This window comes from Eptesicus fuscus, chromosome 2 (genome assembly GCF_027574615.1).
Source record: "Eptesicus fuscus isolate TK198812 chromosome 2, DD_ASM_mEF_20220401, whole genome shotgun sequence".
In the NCBI taxonomy this organism is placed as follows: Eukaryota; Metazoa; Chordata; class Mammalia; order Chiroptera; family Vespertilionidae; genus Eptesicus; species Eptesicus fuscus.
The window spans coordinates 72837475-72857262 of NC_072474.1; the positions used below are offsets into that span (position 1 = coordinate 72837475).

Consider the following 19788-nt stretch of genomic DNA (forward strand, 5'->3'; position numbering starts at 1 on the left):
AAGGGAGAGGAAGGGAGAAAGAGAGAGTCTCTTTTTTAATTCTCTTTGAATTATAAAAACACACACAAACAAACATCAATGTGAGTGAGAAACATCCATTAGTTGCTTCCCGTATATGTGCCCAACCTGGGATGGAACCGGCAACCTAGGTATGTAGCCACAACCTTTTGGTGTATGGGATAAGACTCCGACCAAGCCACCCAGCCAGGGCCAGAATGCTTTATTATAACTAGAGTTCCCAAAGAGGTAGGCTGCATTAAAACAATCCCAACAGGAAGTTTTATTGATTTTCTTAGATTCAGGTTGAAGTGAAAACTATACACATGTATGTGAAATGATAGAGATGTTTTCTTGCGTACACACAATGCTTCATTCACTTATCCATTAAGTCCTTTATTCAAACCTTACTGAGTGCTCACCATGTGGAGGGACTGACAGTGAGTGAACCAGGTGGGTCAAAGCAGATTGTCCGTGTAAATGGGAAGTGAGAAAAAAAAACGTAAAGAAAATGGGGCCAAGTTTCTGGTGTTTTTAACTAAGGTCAAGATCACAGAAAAAGATTTTAGTCTATTTCTCTGGATCTCATTTTCTAGAGACCCTGTTTATATTAAGTGGATTTGTTTCTAACTCTTAAAAGTAGAATGTATACTAAAAGATTAATTTCAACATTTAAAATACTATAGCATCCTCTCCAATCACAAAACGGGGCTAGATGAGAGGATGGGCAGAATGTTGACAGTCTCTGAAGCTAGGTCATATGTATGTGGGTTTCACTGTGCCATGCTCTCTACTTTAGTGCATGTTTTACATGTTCCATAATAGTTTAAAAGCTAAGCACATGTAATCTTCAAGCAGATTTAAGGACAGAGTGGTTTCTGCACTTATCTTTCTCAATGAAAGAAAAGTATAAGGACACTACGCACAAGAAGATAAATATGACATTCCATTTCCTATCGAAATGAATGTTCACTCCTCGAATTGCCCAGAAGGTATATCAAATCAAAGCACTTTTGCTTTCATGTCTGGCTGCCAAGCAGAATATATGAGACTATAATACTTCTTAGTCCCATGATTAACAGCATCTCCATGTAGACATGATATGCTTTTCTGGGTAATACAATAAGCAAAAAAAAAAAAAAAAAAAATTGAAAAACTAAAAATTCTACATTGCTCTCTTGGAGTATAGACTGGTAAACTATATGCCTTTTTAAATATATATAAATGATGGTAATGCTATAAATAAAACTGTCAAGGTTAAGTAGTACATGTACTCATTTAGGGTTCTTCCCTGCATTGGGTGAGTCAGCTTTGCAGTAATCGACAATCTTATTTTATGATGGACAGGATGCATTTGCACTTCAGTTGTCTGTGTTATATGTATTATTGTAAAATATAAAAACTAATTAGTTAAGATATAGGAAGTTGCAGGATACCGTCACAGCTGGATAAGCTATAAAATCATAATTTTTAAACATCCACCAGAGATGAGGATGCAAAGAAACCTAAATAAATTCCAAAAAGTTACAAAACCTTCAAAGGCGGCCTCACCCCTGGCAGAGTAGCAGGTGGAAGATAAAGCAACTACAGATGGAGGTAAGGAGAAATAAGCCAAACCTTAAATGAATTTTTAATAGCTGCCTAACTGCCCATTAGGATTCTGAGGGGCCCTAGGCATAGAGGGAGCCTGTATCCACCCACCAAACTTTCTCAGTGTTTGCTGCATGCCCAGGTAGTACAGAAAAGGCCGGAGGTCAGATCAGATTGCTGCAAGAAATCCCCCCTTAGGCACAGAGTCTCCACCAAATGCAAAAAAGCCCCTTTCCTCAGATGGGAGACAGGGCAGGAGAGCTGAGAGAAAACCCTCGGAGCCATTCAGGCACTTTTGACTGAAGAGGACTAAAGCATCTGACCCCTGGAGATTGAGGGCAGAGCAGTCAGAAAAAGAAAGATCTCCCAAAGCCCAAAAGCTGGGGTAGAGAACAAGATCTAGAACATTCCATGGGGCATTCTGGGATGAGGGGAATGTTCTTGTTTGGGGTGACGATTACATGAGTGCAGAAAATTGCCAAAATGCATTGCAGTGAACACGTAAGAACTGCACATTTTACGACAGGCCTCAATTTACTAAAAATCAAAAACAACAAAAAGGAATCTAACATAAAAAAGAAATACTGCTGAAACCGGTTTGGCTCAGTGGATAGAGCGTCAGCCTGCGGACTGAAAGGTCCCAGGTTCTATTCCGGTCGAGGGCATGTACCTTGGTTGCGGGCACATCCCCAGTGGGGGTTGTACAAGAGGCAGCTGATCGATGTTTCTCTCTCATCGATGTTTCTAACTCTCTATCCCTCTCTCTTCCTCTCTGTGAAAAATCAATAAAATATATTAAAAAAAAAAAAAAAGAAATACCACCTGCTCCATTCAATGACCTCCTCAGAAGAGATGGCATTAGGTTTTGAAATCTGGTCTCTCCCATTGTGAACTGCTAAGTGGAAGCCAACAGATCTTAAAGCTTACTGTTTAGATATACAGGGTGGATAAACTGTGGCTGGTCTCAAAGTCTTAAAGGGACCTATGAACAAATTTTGCTTACGAGTTGAAGGAATATACCAGGGGAGAAATCTATGGGAAAACCGATGAAGGTAAGAAGAATTAAAAACACAATGAATCCAACAATAAATGAAAATAATGGGAAACCTGCCCTTTTGTCTTGAGGGATGGTTATTCTAGAGTTCTAATCTCTGTCTAAATGTTCCAGTGCCCCAATTTTCCTGCTCTTTCCCCCTGAAGACACCCCCCTATCACTAGGAAGAAGACGGCTTGTCTTCATGCTAATGAAGCTGAAAGAAAAGGCCTTCCTTCCTCTGGCAGGATGTTCTCAGGGCCTGGGAGAGGGAGTCTGGCTGGTGCCTGGCGCTGCGTGTCACTTTCACAGCACCTTCTCTCGTGGTCTAATTATGGCTGAAATGAAAAGGAGGAAATTAATTGCTGATGACTGTACGTCACAGTGAAGGTTCAGGCGGTGGAGCTCGCGTGGCTGGGCAGACAGAGGTCTCAGCAGCCTGTGGGAAGCAGGGGCTTCCTTTTCTTCTCTCCATCAATCTGAGTTATGGAGGCAGCATGGCCTACTGGAATGGTAATAACAGCCAAACAGAATAATAACGGCGCCTAACGTTGACTGAGAGATATGTGCCAGTTACTGTGCTACTTCCTATCTGTTTATTCATTTGACCCTTATACAGGGTGGAGCAAAAGTAGGTTTGTAGGTGTTTGTATGGAAAATAATGCAAAAGGTAATCAATAATAATACAAGAATAAACTTTGTGTTTAGTGTACTGACAACTGTAGGCCTACTTTTGGCCCACCTTTCAGTATCTTGGGTGTATATACTATTACCATCACCAGTTTACAGATGGGAAACTAAGAAGGTTCCACGGGCTGTTAAGTAGTGGAGCCTTGCATTTGAAGCTAGGCAGTCTGACACGAGAACTCAATATCTGCAAGTCTTCTACATGAAACACTGTTTTGATTACCCAAAGAATGGAAATGGGCAAATTTTGAAGTTGAAAAGCCTAAATTCAAATCCTGGTTTTACCATATACTGGTGATATGGCCTTTGGAAGATCAATTAACCTTTCTAAGCCTCTGTTTCGTCTATAAATTACAGGTTACGTAATAACTCACAAAGTTATTGTAAGGATTATAGACAATTAATGTAAAGAGTCTGTCCCCTAGTAGGTGCTTAAAAAATGGTAGTTATTGCTGATAATAATCATATTATCTCTTCAATACTCATTTCTAGATTGTCTACCTATATATTGTCTGTGTGTGTGTGTGTGTGTGTGTGTGTGTGTGTGTGTCTATACAAAGGAATTGATATGGATAGAAAAGGAGAAATGAAAATAGAATAAACATTATCTTTCATAATTACATACACACATATGCATATTTTTCCTAATTTTTTCTCTGAACATAGCAGCTTAACAATTTAATTAAGGTGTGCAATTAATGCACACAGAAGGGGATGCTGCCCTGCAGTATACAGCACTCACAGGAACTGAAAGGGTGAACATTTCAATTTGCAAACACTGAAGCATCATGGTGCTTCGGTGTTTCCAATATCAGAAGTCTTGGAACTACCCACATTTCACTTCAATTCTTTGTTCTACAAATTTATGGCTATGTGACCTAGAGCAAGAAAGATTTCTTACCTTCGGGAAATTCAGTTTCTTTCATCTAGCAAATGGAGATAATCATGCCTGGTAGTTTGTGTTAATGATTATAATACATATTAAGGTTTATAATGATTATAAGACATGTGAAACACCTTGTTGGTAGCAGATGCTCTATAATTGGCAGCTAAGTTACAATCATCATTGTGCCTTTATATCCTCTATCATAGTTACAAACTGCCATTTGTTTTCCATGAATCTTACAGTGTCATCTGACTATAATTACGATATATCAATTACTGAAGTCTCCCCAGGTCTTGCCCAAAGACAGGGCTTAGAAATTCATTAATTTTATTGCTTTCCTTGATTAATTAAACAAAAATAATTAAGTTAGGAACAATCTCTTTTTAAGTCAGTGGAAGCGAGTGTTTTATTAATTTTTATTGTTTACAGTTTTAATTAAATATACTTTTAAATTTTTATTAGATTTTAATTAAAATTCTTTAAAGTCTAGAAGACAATATTTTTCTCTGTATTTTTAATCAAATCCTTTCAGGCAATAGGCTGGCTGGCTGAAAGATTGAAAACTGAACTCTTTTCTCAATGTGGCTTTTAAAAGGTATAGGCACATACACACACACACACTCAAGTGTGGAAGAATAAAAGAGGCTACGTTTGGGGAAAGTCAGAGAAAACTTTTAAAAAGTTAAGAGAGCCACCGACTATGAAAACAAGAGAGAAATAGGGTCAAGTGAGAGTTGTCCAGGACAGATACAAAACATCATCTTTGAAAGGGATGTTGTGCGTAATACCTGCAGAAGTGTTCTGGTCTCCTGAGAGATGGGCACTCTATCAATACAAGGTACTGTGGTTCCCGTCTTTATAAGTGAGAGATTGATATTCTTTGGTCAGAGTCCATGTCCAGTGTAGGAGGAACACAATTGGAAGTGTGAGACAGCACTTTCCTCTTTTTCTCCAGCACAAAAGTCTCCTTCCAGTGTGTGACCTTCCATGCAAAATAGCTCATTTTTAAAACTTAGTTCAAGTCTCTCAAAGATCCTTGGTTACTTGCCATGGGAAAGGATATCATGTGACAGAGGCTCGTTTTTTTCTAAGTGACAGGGGAAATGTCCCGCTACAATCACCCTTAGTGTTAGTGAAGAGAACACAGTCAGAATTCTTCATTGTACTAGGAACAGAGAGAGGACACCATGCTCTCATTTCTTAACTCCCCTCACTTTACCTTGTGAAAATATTTCAAGGTGACAGTTAATTGGCTAAGCAGTTAAATTCCTAAGCAGGTTTAAAAAGCATGCAGTAGAAGTAAATATTCATTCCCATTTAAAAAAAAAAACACACACAAAAGAAAAAGCAAGCTAAACAGAGCAAGGAAAGTGTTATTTCTGTCCTTCTACCATCACTGAGTGTTCAACGTGTTTGGGCTAGGCTTGCTGAGTGGCAGGAGACATCACATTATGAATATAATAATTAAGGTATACAATATGCAAGTGTACAAGTGGCTCGGAATATTAAGTCACTTACCATGTCAGTAGGAAACATAGGTGGCAATTCCTCTGGCGCCAATGTGCTGTCATTAGATACTGAGATATTAACTGTAAGACAAATATAATTTTTACTATAAAGGAAAATGTAAATGACAAAAAAATGCAGAAATGGTCATCTAAACATGCAGGGCTAGGCATTACAAATGTCTTTAATAACAACGTAAGGGCACAATTAATTTTTCTTTATTATAACCACTAGAGGCCTGATGCACGAAATTCATGCAAGAGTAGGCCTTCCTTCCCCCGGCTGCCAGCACCGGCTTCCCTCTGGCACCCGGGACCTGGGCTTCCCTTACAGCCCCAGCTTCGTCTGGAAGGTCCTCTGGAAAGACATCCAGTCTAATTAGCATATTATGCTTTTATTGTTATAGATATTTACCTTTCACCTAGATAAAATAATAAAAAAATTGGACACATCTCTCATGCTCTAATCTGGTAAGAAACAGGCAAATATTGAATGAGACAGCATTAAAATTTGTTTCGGGTTTCATACTTTGGTGGAAGACATGGCTGTTAACAAGTTGATGACTGCCTTCATGTAGAGTCAAACTCACAAACTGGAGTTTCACTAAGTAAGAGTCGACCTCTTGGGAATTTTTGTAACTTTGGACTGTGTATGAGAAAGTATGTCTTTGCAAAATGTGTGAAAACAAAAAAACAACAACACAGTAATAAGTAAATAATAAATTATATACATATAATTGGGGTGAATATTTAATCTAAATTTTAAAATTATTTAATCTAATTTGATATCATTTGTAGATGTTGCCTGCAAAGAACCAAATTTATTTATTAAACCAACCCTCCTCTTGCAACTATTTCATTTAGTATTTAAAAAGTATTCTATAATTAAAAGTTTTATCAGATGAGCCTTTTTCCTAATATGTGAAGCTTTCTGTACTATAAAATATATTGCTACTCAGAATATCTCTAATGTATGGAAATACTGGCAATTAACAATTACCAGGTTTTTATCTTTGAGGGTTGTACAGTTCATTTAACATCCAAATTGCTCATTATTGCTTGGTCCCTAAGCACCACCCCTTCCCCAAGCTCCTAGCCTGTCCTTTTAGTTTGCCATGGTTTAGGTCTTGCCTACATAAATTTTCAAGGAGAACCAAACAGGTTTATTTGACTGTGAACTTTCAAATGTAAGCTCTATCGGGGAAGAATAGAAGGGGCATGTCTTGTTCACGGCGTTTCCCCAGAATCTGCCCAGTTTGGCACTTAACTAACAGGAACTCAAAAATATTTGTTTATTATTCAATCTTTAAAAAGAAGGAAATCCTGCTATTTGCAGCAACATGGATAAACACGAAGCACTTTAATGTTAAATGAAATGAGCCAAAGACAAAGACTAATACTGCCTGGTATCACTTATAGGTAGAATCTTAAGAAAAGAAAAAATAGGTCTAACTAAAAAAAACAGAGAGTAAAAAGGTGGTGGCCAGCGGCTGGGGGTAGGGAAATAGGGAGAGGTTGGTAAAAGGATACGAACTTTCTCTGTAAGATGAATAAGATCTAAGGATCTAATGTAACACATGGTGACTATAATTAATAATGCTGTATTATTTAATTAAAATTTGCTGATACTAGAACTTAAGTGTTCTCATCAAATCAAATAAATATGTGAGATTGTGGATGTGTTAATTAACTTGATGGGAAACCTTTCACAATTCATATGTAAATGAAATCATGTTGTACACTTTAAGTATATTAAAATTGTTTTTGTCAATTATACTTCAATAAGTCTGAAAAATATTTGTTTACGGTCAATAAAAGAAGCTAGGAAAGGGGCCATTTAATTTGTAGACACAAATGAATGAGAGCAGATAAAGGCAAACACAAGGAAGTAATGAAAGAAATAAAAAGAGGGAAAATATTTAGCTTAAGTCCTAGTTCTCAATTTGAGAGTCCATTCTGACCTTTGAAGGCTCTGGAACTGTTACATTTTTAACCTAAAGCTGGCTGCTGCCAGAGCGTTCCCATTTCCTCCGTAAAACCAGCACGCATACAAACTGTCTGTTGGCTTATGCTCTGTTTCATTACAGGTCACAGAAAGAATCAAAACAGGTGAAAGGATGCTTGGCCCAAGCGATACAACCAAACATGCATCCACTCCCAAAAGAACGATGTTAGCAAATTATCTTCCACAAAACCTACATTTTTGTTACCATTTTGTTCTAAAAGGCTTGAAGCACATTATTCACATTACTCCATTTGTTCACTGAAAAACACACAAGCCCATAGAGCAGGTATACTTTTATACCCTTTTTGTGTTGAGTGGGACTCTGGACCACGCTATGCCAGGGTTCTTGCCCAGGGTTACAGGGTCAATCCGAAGTAGAGTTGGTACCCAAACCTGCTCAGCATTCTTTCTTTTCCTACCCAGCATTGCTAACTATCAAAATCAAGATGATGCAGGTGGCCGCAGAATTCAAGGTGGGAGAGCAGTTGCTCGTGTTAGATGATGTGAATCTTGATTGGAACTGAAATAGACAGTGTTGGGGAAAAAACAGCATATACGCAACCATAGGCACTACTTAGATGGGGCCTGGGAAGCTGCTCGTCCTGAGCCAGGTACTTCAATGCAATTTTATGAGCTTCCTGCACAAGGCAGTGAAGGTCTTTTTGCAACACGCTTTCTCTGCATAAAAACAAGGAGTGGGGGGGGGGGGGGGCGGGGAGGGGGAAGGATAGTCAATGCTTTCTGTGTGTGAAATGAATGAGAGGTAATGAAGACCATGATGAAACTAAAATAGGATTCCAGTCTGAACTTTTAGCAACTGCTCTTAAGTTTTGGGGACACGTCAATGCTGTTCATAAAATTCCTTTTATCTTTTTCGTTTTCCTCGGAGTCAAGCTACGAAATAAAGTACATAGGCTCTCAAAATACCCAAAGACCAGTATCAAAAGGACAGTAAAAAATATCAACTCTTCATACTTATTTTAATAAGCAGCTGCTTCAAGAGAAAGACTTTAAAATAAATATATAAACAAGCACTTCCATAAATACATATTGGCAGAATATGGTAGAGTCCATAAATAAGATTAAAAGTTAATTAATTTAAGCTCACAGTAGAAAAAATGACTAATTCCAATTGGGAGTTTGATCTACAAGAGCCATTGGTCACCGTTTGGATCTAGAATTTGATACATGATACACATACGATGCAAATATTTTGGCAACCGACTGCAGAATGGTCTGTTTATATAGAATTTGCAATATCCTTAATTAGGATTCTGGAAAAGTCAAATGGCAAAGCCAAAATACACTGCACTGTGCCTGTCCTCACTATTTGCTGAGCACCATGGCTTATGAAGCAAAGGAAGTCTTTGCCCTAAGGGCCTGGCTCACGTAGAATCAGCCACTTGTTACCGGGACAGTCTGTGCCCCATACTTGGTTTCAGGGAGTTTCCGCGGGTTAATCGTTTTATGTTACTTGGATTTTCACTTCTTGATCCTCCTTCCCACGTATCAAATTCTAGCTGATCCTCTGGAACAGGGGAATGAACATGGTCAGTAAGAGACATTTAAACACGTGTCTGTGAGTTTTCACTCTTTAGCTGGCTTTCCCTTCTTTATGTTTCATGAGAGATCTAGAGAAAGAACAGGCTATAGGATCTATTCGTGGACACATCCATGTGTCCTTGCTAGTATACCTCCTGCAGAGGGACTATCAACTGCATTGCTTAACGCTGTCCTTTATTGTCTAGTAACCTGGCACCAGGAACTGCCTCATGACTCCTCTGCTTTACACTTCAGCAGGAACTGTACCATCAGGAATACACACGAAAGCTCACGTAAGACCACGAGGTCAAGTACGAGCAACAACCGGCCCCTGAGGCAGATCTGTCTGCTTTGATGCACCACCACATCACGATGGAGAGAAAGGGACACTCGGAGACCTGGGCTGAAATTCTGGCCCCGCTACCGTCAGAGGCACAGGGTCTCCAAACTCCCTCGCCACTTAATCCTGAGGAAGTTACCCCACTCCTCTTGACTACAATCCCTCGTTTGTGACATTGGATTTAGAACTATCTACCTCAGAAGGGTACTGTGTGGATTAAATAAAACAATGTAGGCATCACTGTCAGCACAGGGTCCAGTACCAGGTAAGAGCTAAATAAATGGTAGCTAAGATAATTACTAGCTTTATGACCTGGAGAAAGCAGAATTATACCCCTGGAGAGAAGGTCAGCTAACTCACAAATGTATGCGATAATTAAATGCATGTGTATTGTAATACATATATTAAAATGTACCTTATGGAGATCCTCTAGTAAGATGGCTGGTATTGGGAGGGTGCTTCATAAAAGTCAAGCAAATCCGAAACGATCCCCTCTGCACAGCTTGTGGGGTTACAAGCACGTGACACTGACTAACCTGCTCTGCATCAGAATACACTTAAGAGTATTCGTCATGACAATAAAACTTTAATGTTTTAGCCCATTCTACTTCAGCAACTTCTTTAGGAAATTCAGTAACTGGAAAATAGATACAGAATAAAACTGAATAAGCTCCTTGCCTACCTAGTCATATCAGCTTTCTTTAAGGGCCCTGGAAAATTTGAGCATGCATGTGCCTCTGGAGAAAGTCAAATATTTATGCTTCCAATTTCTAGATCAATAAAAAAGCAAAGTGGTTTTTGTAGGGATGACAAGGCAAATGAGGGAAACTGAGAGAAGTAGCTCTCAGGGAAATTACCTGCCAGTGTTTCAGCCTTTAATCTTAAAACAGAATTAATAGAAAGTTTTTCTTTACTCTTTCTTGTTATTATCCTTTTCGTTTTCCTAGGCATCTTTACCAGGCCTGATGCTTGAGATTTTCACTATAACTAGGCAAGTTCCGGGATGGCCTGCATGGGGCACGGACGCTTTCCCATGTTCACTGTGATCCTACACTGGACGTTCAAGGGCTGAGCTGCTACCCGAATTAAGCTGGATATGTTTAGCCACAAAACTTATAGAAGTATTTTCACAAAAACTTCTCTTTCATACCCACTTATCTTACCTTTAGCATATGAAGAGACATTCTTCAGGGGTATGTTTTTAACATCTGTGTTTTATACAAACCCTAAGCTAGAGAAATTCCAGATCTGGTGGTTATCCAAATTCATTGCTTTTCCTTTTCTGATTCCTGCTGCAAGCATGTACAAAAAGCGCTGAAAGATAGGTTGGGACAGTAAAAGGAAGCTAAAATGATGGGTCCTGCAAATATCTTTGCTTTTCCTAAAAGACTCTATTACCATGAATGATAAACTGTGAGTGGTGCGGGTGCAGCGTCCTTGCAAACAGAAGCCCGAGCAATGCTGCACCAGAGGGCCTCGGGCTTCCCCTTTAACCATTAGTCTATGACTGAAACCTACTTTATAATCTAAAGAGGGAATGACACGTAATAAAAAAAATATCACACAGAATATGATGCAGGTCACGGAAGATAAGTTAGGATTATCTTTTATTTCCTAATTTTCTTTTAATGGGCTTTCTAATTATGAAATACAGATTGACTATAATATGGGACCCCAGGAGACGTGGTCCAGCAGTTCTTTTTAATGGTTATAACATATTGGTGGGTAGCATTTATTAAGATAATAGAAAAATTCTATAGAAAGAAATGGTAATGAAATTCCACTCCAGTGACAACCATCACAGAGCATCTGGGAGCCTCCTCACGCTGTGAATAAAACAAAAGATGGAAATGAAAGCCTTGGCTAGCTGCAATCACTTGACTTGGTCTTACAGTTTCACACCAGGGGAAAGGCCATCATTTACTTGGAGATTCTAGAGACAATGATGCGCTGGGTGCCCGAGAAAGGCTTTATTCATCTCATTCATCCATTATTAAGCATGTTCTCCCCAGGACAGTCTACAATGAATCAATAAAACATATCCCTTCTATTAACAATACAGCATAGTATCTGTTACCTTGAGGGGATTTTTTTTCTTGCTTTTCTAATTTGTTAGTCATTTTTACCAAGCTTCTTTCCCCTCCAGATACAAAGTCAACAAACACCTGGTCAGAATAGTTATTTCGACACTTTCCAAAATGTTAACATGCCCTTGAGTGTATAGACACCTTGGCAAATTAGGAAAATGAACACAGGTACTAGAGTGACATTTATTTCTAATGTCTGGGTCAAATGAAAATCCAACCTTGTTCATTCCCATAGTAATTGATACTATTTAAAAAACAACACATTTTATAATAAGCAATATGTGTACATGTATTTGTGGGGGGAGGATATGTATTCTACTTCATTGCAAGTAGCACAATTCTTAAAAAACAATGAAATAGATCCCCAGTAAATTTTTTTTATGACAGAAGGGGAAGGAAAAGGGGTAAAGAAAGTCTACATCCTGTTCACAAAATTCCAACATTTATGTTTTGTTTGTTTGCTTTTTATTATTTTATTTTTGTTTTTTGTTGTTGTTTTTGTTTTAAAATGTATTGTTTGCTTTTAAAATCCTCACCATCAATCCGTTGCCTCTCATAGGCACCCTAACTGAGGATCGACCAGCAACTTAGGTACCTAGGTATGTGCCCTGACCGGGAAGCGAACCCATGACCTTTGGGTATAAGGGATGATGCTCCAACCAACTGAACCACCCGGCCAGGGCTGATTTTTATGTTTTTGAATGAATTAGATTCCTCTTAGCAGAGCTGACCATCTCACCTCTAGGACTTTAAAGCCTTCTTCTATATGACTGTGTATGCTGTATGCAAGCTTGCTAACACTTTCATAGTCTTGAGATTCAGTGGAATAGTATTAAATTATCTAATTATGATGCACTGAACGCCTTAACATTCTTTCTTTAAATATGGCTTCAATGTTTCACATTTATCTACCACAGCATATTAGTTGCTAACTTTTTATAGGCTTCCCATAGAAGCTTAGTTAGTATCTTTTGCTAGGAAATTTTCAGGGAAAATAAAATGTTTTAACCGCTGTACATGAATACAAATTGTCTGGGGCATTTTTTTGTGGGGCGATGAGAAATTAAAGAAGAAAACAAAACACAAATTTTTACGCAGTGCCTGTTAGGTGCCAAACATTTTTAAATATGGCATTTCATTTAATCCTTATAGTAACCTCTAAGAGAAAGTATAATTACTAACCCAGCTCACAGATTATCAGACAAAGAGATTAGGTCATTGGCATAGCCCAGTGGTCGGCAAACTGCAGCTCGCGAGCCACATGCGGCTCTTTGGCCCCTTGAGTGTGGCTCTTCCACAAAATACCACAGCCTGGGCGAGTCTATTTTGAAGAAGTGGCATTAGAAGAAGTTTAAGTTTAAAAAATTTGGCTCTCAAAAGAAATTTCAATCGTTGTACTGCTGATATTTGGCTCTGTTGACTAATGAGTTTGCCAACCAATGGTATAGCCCAAAGTCAAAGTGCTCGTCAGAGCTTAAATTCAAACTCAGTTTCTTTTATACCAAAGCACATAATTGTTTGCACTTTATCACAGTACCAATTTTCTAAACTGGGATGTTGGTGATGAAATAAGATATTGTGACTTGTCCTTCAATTAGATATTTTCAGTTTTCACTTTTGGCTTTTGAACTGAATCGCCTTCTCTCTTACACACCTCTGCTATGTAACTATCAAGGCAAAGTGGGTAACAGAACATCTATTGCCTCTATATTAACTAATAGCTATCCCATGTCTGAGAAAAGGAAATTTTAGTACAAAAACAATCCACCTGACTGATAGGTCAAACTTCGTGGCCAATTTTCCTTTTAGTACTTGCCAGTGAGCTTCCTTAGTTCTTCCGTAAATGAGAACCTGGGTTACTGAGCAATGGATGGGGTGAGAGGGAGAAAAGGGTACATTAAGAAAAGGAAACTCAGATAGATCTAGAGGGTATTATGCTAAGTGAAACAAGTCAGGCAGAGAAAGACAAATATGTATGGTCTTTTTGTGGAACCTACATGTGGAATCTAAAAAAAACAAACAAAACCAAAACATAGTAACAAACCAAAGGGATGATTACCAGAGGGAGGGACGGGGGATGGGTGACTATAGTCAAAGGTAAAGGGGAATATAGTGAATAATACTGTGGTAAGTTTACAAGATGACACATGATTACTAGAATTAGTGATGTGATCACATTGTAAGGCATAAAAATGCTGAATCACTATATGATACACTTGAAACATAATATAGCCAACATAAGATTGCATACTAACTACTAGTGGCCCAATGCACAAAATTCGTGCAAGAATAGGCCTTCTTTCCCCCAGCTGCCGGCACCGGCTTCCCTCTGGCACCCAACACTCGGGCTTCCCTCCAGCCACGGGCAGGCACCCGGGACCTGGGCTTCCCTCGCAGTCCCGGCTTCATCCAGAAGGATGTCCAAGCTAATTGGCATAATACGCTTTTATTATTAAAGATACTTTAAGAAATAAATTTAAAAAAGAAAAGGAAACTCAGGAAGTGATGAAGTTTTAGGGAAGCAAGTGAGAACAAGAAAGATCACAAAAACTCACATTATTATTTTGGCCATGAGTAGAGTTTTCTCAGTGATTAAATGACTCCTATTTTCCTCCTGTAAAATCATTTCTCAGTTTGCAGGATCACGACTACATCTGTGCAGCTCTTGGTTCACTGCTACATACTGCCCCCATGTTGGAAAACAAGTCACCCGCCAGTTTAAATATTATTGACTCATTGATTGAATTCTTTTAGTAGGAGGGCATGTTGTGATGAAAGACCAGTCTTTTGTTGTTTTTAGAATACTTACTCTAGCTGTACGTGATTCTGCATTATTCTCTTGCTATCGTTTTTCAGTTTGCTATCATGAAGTACTAAATTTATGGTGGGTTTTTGCAATTTGCTATAAATACATACTAAGGCTATTGGAGAAATACACTATCATTAATCTTAAGGGGTTTTGTAAAACATGGACTGTCACGAAAATGCAAATAGCCATTTGCTTTTTTTCCAAACCAGAAACAGATTCCATCTCCATAGGTTTATGTAATCCTTGCATTCATGAGCACATCTGTCATGAGTGCCACTCATCTGAATGACTCTAAAAATATAGAGTGCCACCAACAGTCCTATTGTAGAATGGGTCAACTGCCCAAGAATGTTTGCTCAGAAGGGAAAATGAGGAAGACTGATTTCTTTGTTCTATATCATCCTACTTAAAAGCTACTCAAGAGCCTTAAATTTTAATGAATAATGGCAGTTAACATTTAATTATTTATCACATATTAGAAACTAAGTACCTTCTCTATAATGTCTCCTTTTCCCCTCTTGAAAACAATTCTATAAGGTGGGTTTTTTAAACCCATTTGTCAGGTGATCTGGCAAGACTAAGCTACCTCAGGAACATGAGCTTCCCCCAAAGTCACACACTGGGCATTACTGAGCTGGGACAGGAATGTGTGATTTTCTGACTTCGAAGCCCAGCAGTCCTGCTTTGCTGGTACCACCAGAGGTAGGAGGACTGTCTAGCTATTTAGGACTGACTTGTACACAACCTGGGAGAAACGGACCAAAGGAAGAGCCATCACCACCTCAGCCAGCACTTGCCATGCCAAATGTCAGATCAGTCTAGGCCTCAATATCACTTTTTCAAGAAAACAAAGATCCTTCTTGGAAGGAAAATGACATGTAAAACCTTTTTGTGTCTTTCATAATAAAAACACATTCAGATATGCCTTCCTGAGTTTCATGTTACCTTTTCTGCCAGCATCCAATTAAAACAATGGGTGCAAGTTTCCATTCCCCTCAGGTGGGCACCGGGCTGACAACAGGCAGATCTCTCCTTGTGACAGGTGTGCTGACAAAGCCCTCACCTGTCCTTACGAACACCTCACACCACAGCACTGCTGAGTGGTATGTCTGCCCTTTAGAAAATCTTGGTGTATGATTACTCAGACTTGCCTAAGAGGTCAGCTCACAGACTTTTCCATACATATATACATACAGATAGAAATAAAGGAAAAGTAGAGCTTGAAATCCCACAATTAAATACAGTAAGTCCTCACTTAACACTGTTGATAGGTGGTGACTTTAGGCAAAATGATGTATAACAAAATCAATTTTACTGTTGGCTAACTGGTATAAACAAGAGTTAAGCTCCTACAGCATCTCATTAATCTATAACAAAATGACATTGAACAAAATGATTTTATTTGAGTACCTGCTGTATGTCTGTGATCCAATATTTTGAACATGTACAGTCCGGACTTCCCCTGAAAGTTCAGGATGGGTGATAACTGAGAATTCTACCCCCTTCTCTCCTGGGAAGAGCTCTACACAGTTGTGTAATGGTAACATCTGTGTTTCTCTAGGAAGCGTATTTAATTGATTCTAATATCCATCATGTATTGAGTACCTATTCTTCCCATACACTTTTTAAGTTATAAAATATTTCCAATCAGTATACATCTTAACAATTATAGGCCTTCATAATTATCTGTGATTCAAGTTCTCCTGAATTTTCATATTCCCACTTTATGCTCTCTCTGCTTTGCTTTTAAGCATGTGTTTTCTCTTAATGTGTGTTGATGTTCCTTAAACAAAACAAAACAAAAATCCATGCGTGCAAAGCCCAACAATGCCCTATCTTCTCATCAGTGTTGCTGATGGACACATTTTTAGGGAGATACTGTTCTCTTTTCTCTCACCACTCAAGATGATATCAGTCCTGTAAGACTTCTCCCCAAAGTGACAGGGAAGAATGAAGGTACACAACTCAAATATCTGGGAGTAATCTGACACAGCCTGCCATGTGCATCAAAATTCCAGCATTGTAGCATTTTGTTTAGTCTTTAAACTCAAAGGCATTTGCATTGTAGTCTATAAAATAACCATATTTGTTTTCCTATAAATATTAAGAGGATTTTTTCTGAATGTGCCCCACACTCATGTTCATGTTTGCACAGCCGTCAGAACACTGCTGTAACTCTGGTTCTACACTCCAAAGGGCATGGGCTGTATATCAATTTTCACATTAAGGGGCATCAACATGTAGCTGATTGCATAACTTGGGACCACTAACACTATTACCATTTAATTGTCTTTGACAGATGTAAAGCAATTTTTCTCTAAGTGAATCCTTTTTTCCAAATGCCTTTCCTATTATAAGATGATGATGAATTACTACAAGAAATTTTTTCAAAGACCAAGCGTTGAACACTTTTTTGTGAAAAACTTCTCAGGTTTGGCAAGATGGATATTAAAGTGCTAAGATGTATAGAATCGTATTTCTTATCCAGAAGTTAATTTTACTTTTATGTCTTTCCTGACTCTAGAGTATAAATCTTCTCTGATATAATTCCTTCTTTTCTTTTTTCTTTTGCTTGTTCTTTTCCTTTCCATTTCTTATTTATGTTGTCTAACAGAAATGAACATTAAGGCTCTACTTTACTGCCAGGTGACTCCAGTCTGCATTTATTTTTAATTTTATGCTTCAGATATACAAAGTGAATTAGTGTCTCCTTTGCTTCTTCTATAGGCTTAAAACAATCTATTTAGAGTTTCCTTAAAGGAAGAGATTCCTGTAGCAATAAAGGAGCAGTGAAATATGGGACAGATGCTCAAAGGTCTAGGTTTGCCTGGTCCTTGTCTCTGTTAATGTATGTACCTGCTTTCCTCACCTATCAGATAAGACTACTAATAACACACACAAAATTTCCTTGCAACTAATGCAGTTTGAGTTAATTTTAAAGTATTGAGCTAGTTATGTTCAGATTCTAGAGCTGATTCCACTCACATAGAATCACATGGCTAAGATACCTCAGGCAATGACACTTCAAATTCAACAGGATGGTCTCAAAGAGAAAATAAAACCACCCCCTTCCTGAGGATCACGATCCCATGTTGAAAGCTTGCACACATGAAGCCCGCACCTTCCTCCAACCACCAGGCAAGCATAAATGCTGCCCACGATGTCCTCACCTGGGTCGGGCGGCATACAGGCACAGGAAAAGTGAGTATTGTAGCCCACTTTGAAGTCAGAGTTGATGGGGTAGTAATCGGCTAGCTTGATCATCTTCTTGAAAGCATCGTAGATAAAGATGAAGCTAATCAGAGAAGAGAAGCCCTCTTCAGTGAAGCGAGTAAAATACTGAACCAAAAAGCTGGCATCGGTGGCTACCAAAATGAAGCACAGAAAGGCTGACCACAGGCCAATCCAAAGGCGAAACTCCAAATAGTCAAAACCATGGTCCCTGAAAAGGAGAAAGAAAGGTTAGACTCCGTCTCCAGTGATCACAAAGTATAATATACAACTACCGAATGTCTGCAGAAAGATTGCTAACATTGCAAGATCACATTGAGCCACTAGATGAAAGCTCATTCTTGATTTTGTTTTCCAGAAAAATATCAAGTTTAAGGATTTGGCCTAGTGATATTATTATGCCACCATAAAGAAATAATTCCTTGCTTGGCCGGCATGGCTCAGTGGTTGAGCACTGACCTATAAACCAGGAGGTCATGGTTAGATTTCTAGTCAGGGCACATGCCTGGGTCTTGGGCTCAGTCCCCAGTAGGGGGCGTGTGGGAGGCAGCCAATGGATGTTTCTCCCTCAAAGATGTTTCCATCTCTCTTTCCTAATGTGGGTGGGCCTCGTCCAATCATCCATTTCTGTATTATTGGGATACAATGTACAAAAATAATGCAAAAGAGACGGCAGAAACTGGGAGACAGTTGTGAGCTCTTCCCTTCATTCTGTTACTAATTTTAAAAGGTGACAGCACACATCACTCACATTTTTTTATGATTCTCCACTTTGCAGGGCAAACATTCAAATCTACATCCTATGTCAGAGAAAATCTGTGGATTATGTAGAGTTACTGTTTGAGCCCACTGAACCTACAAAACAAGAATTTAACTATTTCTCAAAAACTTAAAAAAATATGTTGGGGAAAGTCTGGGAAAGACAGAGTAGAACAGTTTCTTCACTGAAGGATTTCTCAGATCCCTTCGTAAGCTAACATATAAAGTGAACTGCCAAGAGGGAGATATAATATACAGCATTTCCCAGACTTATTAGTGTTTTTTTTCATGGAGTATCCATGGGACTACTAATTGATGAAACACACTTTGGGAATTATCCATCTAGACAAAATATTAGCACTGTCGTTATAATATTTAAGTAAATGATACAGCACTGTAAATAAAATAAGGTTTGCCACAACAAGAAACATTTGAGAAACCCTACTTTAAATCCATCACTGACTTACAAGGTTTCTTGCTGCTTTACAACTGTTTTCAAATAAATTACTTGGAACTATGTTTATGTTACCAATTATGATGAAACAGAAGGGAAAGTGAGAAAGGAACTTACTTAGTGAAAGGAAATAATCTCTCTCCTTCAATTATCTAAAGTAAACTGAGATACAAACATTTTCTGTAGATTAAGGCTCTGATCACATTGCATCCAATAAATCTTTCTGCAAAGGTTGTGCATGTTTGTTCCTGTTTATAGTACATGCTTGTTTAATCTTTCCACAAAAGCTCTCTTGTCTCACACAATGTTTTCTTAAACATATAAAAACTGTTTGACTCTTTCTATAAACTGACATGAACAGAATTCTTTCCAATGTCTTTCTGAGAATTATAATAGAGGAGGGATGTGTAGTAATGAGCTAGAGAAAACTCACATTATTTAAAATGTAGAACTTCAAATTCTCAGAAGACACTCGCTGATATTCTCAACCCAGTTTTCAAACCGCTAGTTTTAAGTCCTCATCCCCTCCTCTACCTTGTGATCATTTCTGATGGGACACAGTTTCAATATTACATGAGTTGCTAAGTCCATGAAGTATAATATAAGTAATGACATTTCTAACATTAAAATACTAAAAATGTATAATAATATAATATGGAAATTCCAACAAGGAGTAATAGCAAGTTTTACGAAATTATTCAATCTGTTTAAGGGTTGAGATCTGCCAGTAAAGGCAATTCTCTCTTAAAGGTATTAAGTTCATTAGAAAGAGACTGGAATACCCAATTTTGTTTCAAACCCATTTGTGTGCTAATGTGGCCACTTGGATAATTTGCGTAACTTGATTTTCTCCTTACAATGAT

General features: G+C 38.4%; 1 protein-coding gene across 2 annotated transcripts in view; it reads right to left on the minus strand.

Moving 5' to 3' along the window:
- The window catches only part of SLC4A4 (solute carrier family 4 member 4), a 282976-nt gene that overhangs the window by 43058 nt on the left and 220130 nt on the right, over positions 1–19788 (minus strand). For both annotated transcript variants that reach the window (XM_008157468.3, XM_054728471.1), the window contains 2 exons: positions 17652–17923; positions 5712–5782 (listed from right to left, as the gene is read on the minus strand). In XM_008157468.3, coding sequence (XP_008155690.3) covers positions 5712–5782; positions 17652–17923 — 343 coding nt within the window. The remainder of the gene's footprint in view (positions 1–5711; positions 5783–17651; positions 17924–19788) is intronic.